At 34.1% G+C, this 10,456-nt stretch overlaps 2 protein-coding genes across 4 annotated transcripts; one reads left to right on the plus strand and one right to left on the minus strand.

Annotated features, from left to right (window-relative positions):
* Positions 1-334: 334 nt before the first annotated feature.
* Positions 335-8,345, plus strand: LOC149794867 (uncharacterized). 3 transcript variants are annotated; one of them, XR_016422212.1, is made up of 2 exons: positions 335-544; positions 5,721-8,345. XR_016422212.1 is itself a non-coding variant. In XM_089964510.1 (2 exons), the coding sequence occupies exons 1-2, from the start codon at positions 1,551-1,553 to the stop codon at positions 6,021-6,023; spliced, it is 336 nt and encodes a 111-aa protein (XP_089820636.1). In that variant the 5' UTR covers positions 1,437-1,550; the 3' UTR covers positions 6,024-8,345. The 3 variants fall into 3 exon arrangements, 2 of the variants coding, with proteins under 2 accessions (XP_089820636.1, XP_089820637.1); XM_089964510.1 differs by lacking the exon at positions 335-544 and adding an exon at positions 1,437-1,583; XM_089964511.1 differs by lacking the exon at positions 335-544 and adding an exon at positions 3,820-3,909.
* A 12-nt stretch (positions 8,346-8,357) lies between these two features.
* On the minus strand, positions 8,358-9,565 carry LOC149794868 (uncharacterized; the record flags this gene model as incomplete). Its single annotated transcript, XM_089963725.1, has 2 exons — positions 8,358-9,001; positions 9,391-9,565. Coding segments are annotated over 2 exons (282 nt in total), but the record flags the coding sequence as incomplete, so codon positions are not given.
* Positions 9,566-10,456: the final 891 nt, after the last annotated feature.

Here is a 10,456-nt window from a genome sequence, read left to right on the forward strand (position 1 = left end):
TTTTACCTTTGATTATTAGCATCTTTTGACGAAAGATTTTCCCAACATGATATTTTATTTCAACATTCATGCGTAATATATATATATATATATATATATATATATATATATATATATATATATATATATATATATATATATATATATATATATATATATATATATATTTATTTATTTATTTATTTATATAAGCGTAATAGACTAAAACCGCGCACAATGAAAACTACAAACTGAAAGTGGTGAGCTTAACGATGCATAATTATTTTCATGTGAACTGAAAAACAATTGATCATTGCCCGGTTTGAAGACTGTGAGATTTAGTCAAACCGACGATTCGTACTCCTTTTCTGCGGATTTTCTGGAGAATTATATTTTTAGCAATAGTGGATTCATATGAGTCAATTACTTTCTTTTTCGAAGACTACAAACCTCTTTAGTAATGGCATATATAGCGCCGTCAAACAAACTGCGGCACTAGCCAAAGCAACCGTGCCACTGAACAGCTGTTATTAAGATTACGGTTCCTTTACAGCGCAAACTACAGGTATGTAGACCCGTTATACATGTTAGTGGTCGGACTTTTAAAGTTGTAGTAGTAGTAGTAGTGACACTAACATCAATGACAGCATTATCATGCGATCAACATCGTTGATACTGTTATTAACGCGCAGTAATACATATTTCTCTGTTTTTGTTTAGGTTTACTTTTTATTTAAATTAGAGCAGACTTTGTTAGTTTTTTATGTTGAGTTATTGAGTCTTTTATGTTGTGTGATTGGTTGTATTTATTTGATAACAAGAGTACAGTGTCAATAGTACATTGTACGCCTAACACATTTTTAATAGTTCACTAGGAAGGCATGGTTGACTCTACAGATTGACCATTCCAGGGGCCTAGTGGTTAAAGCTTCCGCCTTCCGGTCGAGGGTTCGAACCCCGGCCAAGTCATAACAAAGACTTATAAAAATGGTACTAGTAGTTGCCTCGCTTGGCGCTCATCACTACGCGGTTAGTGTTAGTTCTGGTCGTCCTGGTGCCAGTATAAAATGACTGGGTGGGACATGATGCTACGTATTCGGCATGATGCCCCAGTGGTAGACATCACTACAAACTGCCACAATGCAAACATAGTAGCGATGTGACTGAAAAATTATCAAAGCTACGTAAAAAAAAATCCAAAACACACACACACACACACACACTTCAGATTACTGGCCAATGATCAATGTATGCTGTTTTGAACTAAAGGTACTGTGCAAAATCAACTATTTTCTTTTCAGACTTACCATGACCTATCTCTGACCTCTCCTTGCAGTCACAGTGATCTTGACATTTGATTCACAAAATAGACAGGCTTCCTCCATAACCTACTTAACCTAAGTACAAGCCATCCACAAAATTTGGTATTGGGTTGTGACGTACAGCTTATATCATCGTGCGAAAACTATTTTTCTCCTTATAGTCATCTGACCTTGACCTTTAACTCAGAAATGGATAGGATAATTTCGAACCCCAAGTGCAAGCCATTCACGAGATTTTGGTAACTGCAGATGATGGAAGACATAAATGTTTGTGCGGAAAAGGTAAAGGAAAAGTTAACTGACAAACAAACAAGGCCACAGCATCGCATAATACGTTCCGCTAAAAGTTATATCCTAAATTTTGAAATAATTGCAGGATCTAACAGCATGTATTACTTCATAACTGCATTTCCTCCACTAACCTGTAATGCAGACGACACAACCGTGTATGTATGCAGACGATACAACCGTGTATGTATGCAAACGACACAACTGTGTATGTATCCAGACGACACGGCCCTGTCTGTTTTTAAACAATCCACATGAGATTTAAAGATATCTTTTTAAAGGCGTTGGTTAAATGAAGATAAATAAACAAGGTTTTAATGATCGCTGCTAAAGAAATGGAGAGTAAACCTAGTAAATGGTATTGTAGGTACTGTGTGTGTGTGTGTGTGTGTTGGATTTTTAACGTAGCTTTAAAACAATTTCAGTCATATCGCTACAATGTCTGCAAGTTGGCAGTTTATAGTAATGTATATTGCACTGGGGCATCATGCCGCAGACATGTAGCATTATGTCCCACACAGTCACGTTATCCTGACACCAGGCCGACCAGTCCTAACACTAACTTCCTAATGCTGAGCGCCACGCAAGGCAGCTGCAAGTACCATTTTTATACGTCTTTGGTATGACTCGGCCAGGGTTCGAACCCACTACCTGTCGCATCCGAGGCGGACGCGCTAACCACTAGGCCACCGGAACTGTCAGGTCTTAAGCGAACGATACATATCAACAAATTATTTACATATCTATAAATTATATAAATATCTACAATATATATATATACATGACTACAGGTTATAACCCAGGAAAACTTCAGGGAGTAATGGTTGACAACAATTCCCAAATGAATGAACATACTCTGTGTTTAGTAATACATTCTTTGTTGTGGGTATTATACTGGAATTAAAATATCTGTCGGAAGTTGGAGACTGTTATAAATGTTGTATTCAACCATATCGAGATTACTGCAATGGCGTCAGGTGGAATACGTCTAATAGCAATATATACAAATAATTTATCTACAAAATCGAGCACACGAACATGCCATTGCTTACAATGAGGGCATTCAGTCTTAAACGAGAAAAAGGCAACTCTTAATAGTTTCACTATTACCTGATAAACTGGATGAAAAGTTAACTTTAGTAAACCGGCATTGATGTTGCCTAACTATAGTGTATACATAATGTTGTAAATAATTTAGTATAGTCTTTTATACACCTTTTAATATATTGCAATCAGACACAAATGTAATGAATGTTATTTTACTTTCATTATCACCATCTACACACAAAAAACAGTAAACTAAATACATTGTATCTTACAAGGAAATATGGTTTCACGTTAACCAGAGGAAATGCACGAGATATAGAGAGAGTTTAATGAACAAAAAAATCCGATCATTCCTTTAAATATATAAGTAATAGAGGGTCACAATGTAGATAAGTTCCACAAAAGTAATTGCGTCACCTTCATTAAATGAAGCCGTTTTTGTTGTTGTTATTGTTGTTGCTATCATTATTATTGTTATCTTATTATTATTATTATTAGTAGTAGTAGTAGTAGTAGTAGTAGTAGTAGTAGTAGCATAGTCTAAATAGTTAAATTAGCCATTTTTCTCAAATTATTTACATACATTATTTAAGCTATATACATGTTCTTCAATTATATATATATATATATATATATATATATATATATATATATATATATATATATATATATATATATATATATATATATATATACTAATATAATGAAGATAAATTTGGACTATGGAGGGGCCGTTTGAAATCAAAATCTTTGAATTTTGAAGTCTACATTGATTGGTTATTTTCGTCTTCCTTTAATTTGGATTGGAAAATCGTGTCTTCCCTCACGCATATACACACACAAACATACACATTGTAAAAGGATTGAAAGGAAAGGGTGCATTGAAGACCCAATATTATACAGATACGTTATACTAATATAGCACTGGGGCATCATGCCGCAGACATAAAGCATTATGTCGCACGCAGTCACATTATCCTGACACGAGGCCGACCAGTTATGATTCGGCTGGGCTTCGAACCCGCAATCTCCCGCATCCGAAGCTGACGCTCTCACCACTTGAACCAATGTACCGGTTGCTTAGAAGCATATTAAGATGTTATCTTAAATTAGTGATGTATTTTTTTTGTTTTCTAAGGGTACTTTAAAACACTGAGAGAGAGAGAGAGACAGAGTGACGTCACTGCTCTGAGGGCGGGGGTAAGGAGGGAGCATATCCAACGGAAAGAGAGGTTAACCGGGGGAAAAAAGCATTCGAACATGTTGCCTAGCTGTATGTATTCATTATTTATGCTGTTTATTAACAATAGTAAATATCTTCAGTTAAATCTGGGTAATTAGCTACGCATCCATTCGATCAATGTTGTTTCAATTTATTACTTCGAACAAGTGTACTCTACGCGTTTGTATTCACATAGTGATAAGAGATTAGAAACAATTGAAACAATATGGAACAAGGTCATACATGTAAATCCGTTCAAGATAAATGGTTAAGTTATGCTTTCCTATCTGACCATTACAGGCATCTGTCTAGAAGTATTGTTTCTAGGTCCATGTAAAAGATACATATATGTATTCATTCTATTTGAGGTCAGCTACGTCCATACTTGTGGTATTCGCAGGACTTAATACACTGCAATACCCTACACCTTTGCATGCCATTACAACATTATAAATATATAGGTATTTTTTTCTTGAATTGCTCCTCGGTCGCTTGGTTCAGTAGCATTAATTCATCTCCACTGTATCACGCAGAGACGTTGGATGACGCGGTACACGGGTGTTATTCTGTAAAGTCCCATTCATGTACGATTTATTACCTCTATACCCAAAACGGAAATAACTTCCTACACGTTGAGGATTCATTCTCCACCCCATCCCATCTCGATTTCTGTCTGAACTCCCATTTAAGATAACAGAAGCAAAATACTGTGTTCAGTCTCTCTCACTTTCTGGAACAGAAATGATATATTTCTTCGATCTAGCTCTCAAACACGTGCCCTCCGACTAGAAGTGTTGTCCGCGAGAAAGCGAGTCTGAAGGGGTATGTATGTATGTATGTATGTATGTATGTATGTATGTATGTATTCATGTGTGTATTCATGTGTGTATATCCGTATATATGCATGTCATGTAGGAAGATCTTTCTTTTGAGGAGGGGTTCGGGTTATGAATGGAGTCTGTAATAATGAAATCGTTTGTGAAGAACAACATTTGTATATGTCAGTCTAAATAAAAAAGCAAACGAGGATGGCTCATGTGAAAACTTAACGTAAAATAGGAACATAGGCACCCACATTCATGAAATATGTCGCTTGTATTGTCACCAGAGCCGTAGAGAGCGATCACGGGCCCTGGGGTAAGAAACACCAGGGCCTCTCCTAGTTCTTGTTGAAACAAAAAATTTATTTTATAAAATTAAAAAGTGTTGTTCGGCCCGGGCCCCCTTATGGGGATATATCCTCGGTTGCCCCCCCACCCACCCGCCCTCCTGTCGGTCCTGATTGTCACCATATGGAACAAAATTAGGTCATCATCCAGCTTGTGTTTCTAATTTGCTTGTGACTTTTTTTCTGTTTCTGGAAAAATCTCCAGCAGGTGTCCAACATATATAACAAAGATTCATATAGTTTACAGTTCTAATATACACGTTGTCGAAGTTTTTGCATTTCCTTTGATGTTAATTTCTTTTTTCTTCGTTCTATATCCAGTGGTATACTGCAGTGGTATACTGATAAGTAAAGAAGTGAGGCAATACAGAAATGAGGGAACGCACGTGACTCACATGCGGGGTGGGAGGTGGCAACGAGCGCAAAAAAGGAACGTATACAACATAAGGGAACGAATTCCCACAGCACTATACCCCTGGATGTATCACTTTGATTGCTTATATCACTTATTCCTTCGATTACACAGCAATTCATCTGCACCTTTTAATACGTTAGAATATCCATACTTTGATTAAATTAAAATGAACGTCTATGTTTATCATAATATTATTCCATCCCGAGTCAGTGTATTCCACTCAACAGGAACTTGCGTAGATTATGTTTATAGTAACTCAATGTTACCTTCTATTTTCAGGTCAACATGCCCAGGAAATTTACGATCCACCCAAAGGCAGAGATGTTTATTTTATTCATCTTCACCGTGAATTTTATGATTTTTATCAAGACAGCCGATGCCGAAAACAGGGTTTTGAAACCTCCCTGCATCTTCGACAAAGAAAACAACGCATGCGTACCGGTCAGAGAAATAAGAAACCAAGCTATTTACCAGAGAAGAAAGGAGCAATGTAATCAGAAGATTGTGATTTGTGTAGATCAAAATCTTTGTATCTGTGCCAATAAGGAAACTTTCAAAATGATGAAGCGTATATTGATATAAAGAAAACAATATGATGACGGCGGGTTTCTCAGACTTAACCTTTGTGTACCTAAAGTATTTTCGATGTTCAAAAGAACAAAGAGTACTTTTATTAAAAGACAACAATATCTAGATATGGCGCATCTCGAACGTTGGAAACAATATATAGTCATGGTGCATCTCCATAGTTGGAAACCTTTTCCGAAATGGAATTTTTCAAAACAATTTCTCGATTTACAAAATTCAACAACGTTTAGAAAAGAAATGTGTGAAAATGAATATATGGTGTCGCGAATCCTTTGACATAGCCTTGCAAAATAAACATTGATTTTATTTTATAATACGAGATAAGACTTGACCCATATTGTATTTACAACTATTGAGAGATAGTGAATATCATCATTTAAGATCACGTGACTGAAGGTTCGTCAGTGATGAACAAACTTGGTCATATTACCATTTGAAGAAAACGATTGTTTTTAATAATTCATCAAATGTGTATTTGGCACGGACAACGGACTTCCTCTGTGCCATATACGTCCGTTATGTACTAAGTTTGGCGATCCCGTGTCCGCCATCTTGCCTCTAGTCAAACTTAGGGGTGACCTTTAGTTACAATTTGTTCATAACAAGTCTGAGCGTCACTTGTTTTATACATTTGTTATGTAAATTATTGCTGTTGCTAGTACTAATTCTATAAATCAAAGCTCAATAAAAATACTGTATGAACGGTTAAAAACAGATGTCGCAAAATAGAGCTGTTCATCTATAGGCGTCAATATTCCAATTAAGTTGTAATTTTTGCGGGTTATCAAGTTCATTTGAACCAAGGTTTACCGTATCTAATGATGTATACTGTAGATCTAGCTGTGAACTACGCTGACTATGAGCTGTCAGATAATAAGGCGCTGGAAGGTAGAGTCTTCACATTTCCTAGTTTGGTGCGTCTTACACAATGGTAACTACGGTGTTAGAGATAACTGTATAGCATTTAGCTTATACTTGGCTGAGGTTTCGTTATGTGCGATTTTGACGAGAAATTAAAAACTACATACTTGAACAGGTTATACACAGATTATATATTATGTCGAAGGCTTTTGACATTTAGTTTATAAATTAGTGATCGAGAAAAATATTTACTTTTACTCGCCTGTATCTTTTGGCTACAACCAGTTCTTTTTGGTTATTTATTTTCTTTTTCAAACATATTTGTAAAAAATATGGCTTGTCGATGTTTAAATCATTAATACTACACCCTACTCCTTTCCGTCCTTTATGTTCATAAACAAAATATGTCGATTTTTGATCATGGTTAAAACAAAGATTAAAATACACCTTAAAAATCTGATTTACTAAACACAGGCTGGTTTATTTATTAATTTCACATAGTTCATGGCTTTTCACTCGTTTAAAAGCTCTATGATGTTTTATTTATTATCTATCTAAATAAAAATTGACCAGGTGTTAAGCGTAGATTGTAAATATATGTAAATATTTGTCATGCTAAATAAAATTATATACCTTTCTTTTTTGATAATCGCATTTTTCTGTGCAGCAATATTTTTGATATTTCTTGGGTCCTCCGTTTTTTATTGTATCGTAACACCTTTTGTACTCCTCCACTTTTTATCAAATTGTTGTATTAAATAATTATGTCAAGTGAATTAGGTTGTACTATGAATGGATGAAATAATTATGTCAAGTGAATTAGGTTGTACTATCAATGGATTAAATAATTATGTCAAGTGAATTAGGTTGTACTATACATGGTTTAAATAATTGTATCAAGTGAATTAGGTAGTAAAATGAATGGATTCAATGCTATTATTATCTGAATCAGAACAGAACAGAACAAAACTTATAGTAATAAAAATAAATATCAGGCCACACATAGGTGTCATATGAGAACACTACAACTGCTACAATATTGAAAGGTGACATCACTAACATATGGAGATATATATCACACCATAAGTCAACGTTTACAATCATAACAAGACAAAACATTCGGTTGTTTGTGACATTATTTGGGTACATAAATGATACGTTGTTTTCGTAGAGCACAAGGTCTCTCATGGAGTTTACAAAAGATGTACGAGAGAAACAATTATATCGTTGTAAAGTATGGAAAAATTAGGCTTCCAAATACATCGTTAACTTTACGATATTGTTTTCAGTATTACAGTTACAAATTTGGCAAGATTTTGGAGAATTTTGCGATTTTTGGTTGCTAATAAGGTTTGTAACTTTCCAAAGGATGTTTTGCGGTAATTGAAAGATTTTAAAAAACATACCTTTTTGGGGGGGTGAAATTTGGAAGAAATAAACAAATGAAGTTATTCATCTCCGATATCATTTTTATCACAATGTTCACAATTTCTTTCCTCCAATGGTGTCTTGTCCCAACGACCGATTTCAACGGGGGAGAATGCAAAATGAAGTCCTAAACTTAATAGATGGCAAATACCGATTCCTTGGTAACAGTAATAAGTAGTTTTCCACATTCAGGTTTTCTTTTAAACAACGGTAACATTTCCCCATGGATGAAAAGGTTACTGGCGATTGCCATTCCTGTATATAAAGGTCTTTTAAAGTTTCTGTTATCATGATTTTTATTCCTTTAGGATTATTAATACATTCAGGTATCCCAACAGTTATCAGAGTGTTCTTTCTGATATTCATAAATTTATTAGCAAAAGCACTAACCTCTTAAAAAGTGTTTGATAAAGGACTCTAGGCAGGTTAGTAAATTTAATATTGATAACTGATAACGGATGTCCCAAATCGTATCATTCGTGATCTGATAATTATATCAATAGGGTTCCTTCCTGGTTCTGAATAAAACATATAAGTAGGTGTATTTTCCTCAGCTTTATTATGATTCTAAAAAAATTAGGTATGCAAATTTTCAATAATTATGATACTTTCAAATACCCAATCTTCACACCGGTATAGTAAAATGGGTAATATAGTATGATCGAAAAGATGCAACTGCAGGTCTTTGGGAAGAATGAAGTATCTTATTGTTAAGTAAAGTATATGCATGGCCTTTCTAACTTGATCAACGTTGTATTTAACAAGCTTAACAAACCTTCGATTTTTAGACAAAATAGCACCGAAGTATTTAAATTTAGCACTTATTTCTATTAGCTCATCGACAATTGTAAATCTATATTTTTCGCGTACCAAAAATCAAGATCTTTGTTTTTGTAAAATTAATACTCAATTTCCATAGCTTTTAGTATTCATAAAACATATTTAAATTATGTTAGAAAGATTTTTCATCAGTGCCAAAAATCGGCGTACAGTTGTATAAAAATTAGAAGAAAGAAAGACATATAGTCATCAGAAAAAAAAGAACTGTACACTAGTGCTCTCATTTTCTAACATATATTCTTCTCTAAGTCATTTAGATACATGATAAATAGAATTGGCGTAAGATTTTCCCCTTGCCTCACGCCCTTACTATACTGAAAGAATGCGGATTGCTCTCCTGCATAATTGACACAAGATTTGATTTTATCACATACACACACACACACAATCACACATATATATATATATATATATATATATATATATATATATATATATATATATATATATATATATATATATATATATATATATATATATATATATATATATATATATATATATAAAATTCTATAAAATTTCCTAGTGACATTATTGTCTAATAGCTTCGTCCACAGCCCTATCCTCCAGACATTGTCGAAAGTGCTACTAACATTAATAAAAGCACAAAATAATTTCATCTTGCAAGCTTTTCAAATTTCAGTAAGAGCGTGAAGACAAAATATATGGTCGTTGCTCAGTAACCTGACCTGGATCAGACTTGGTTCTCTTTAGGAACATCGCGAGAATCTAGAAACTTCTTAAGTCTTTTTTCAAGAACAGATCGAAAAAATTCACTAAAGCAGCTCAAAATCGTGATAGGTCTATACTTATCAGGTGCGCTTGGGTCCCCTTTCCCCTTATACATTGGTTTGATTATTTCTTCAAGCCAGTCATAAGAATCAGACCAGTGTCAAATATTATATTAAAAAGACACGTCTAAGGACATGAGAATGGCAGAGGTCCATTTTATATATTTGTTTAATACATTGTCACTCAACGGTGTTTTGTTGTTTTTATGACTTGCATTACAATATACTTTCATGAAAATTTAATACAATAGATACATTACATCTGACTCAGTAATTGTATTATTACGAATTCATCGTTGTCATCCATTGTAATATTTATGCCGTCTTCTGAATAGTTCTTTTTTAAATTTCGTTGTTGATATTCTTATTATTAAACAATTCATGAAATTCCTCGAGGTTAACTCTGTGTTTCTCCGCCCTCTTTCCTATGTTATTTAGCACTTTCCAATAATCATTTGGTTTTCTACTTTTCATTTTTTCGCAATTTTTATTGCATTAAACTATTTT

Source organism: Sinohyriopsis cumingii, chromosome 7, assembly GCF_028554795.1.
Source record: "Sinohyriopsis cumingii isolate HCF-2022 chromosome 7, ASM2855479v2, whole genome shotgun sequence".
NCBI classification, from domain to species: domain Eukaryota; kingdom Metazoa; phylum Mollusca; class Bivalvia; order Unionida; family Unionidae; genus Sinohyriopsis; species Sinohyriopsis cumingii.

Coding starts and splice junctions, on each gene's coding strand:
- LOC149794867 (XM_089964510.1), top strand. CDS start 1,551: ATGATGGAAGACATAAATGTTTGTGCGGAAAAG. Junction 1,584..5,720: donor TAAATGTTTGTGCGGAAAAG/GTAAAGGAAAAG, acceptor TTCTATTTTCAG/GTCAACATGCCCAGGAAATT.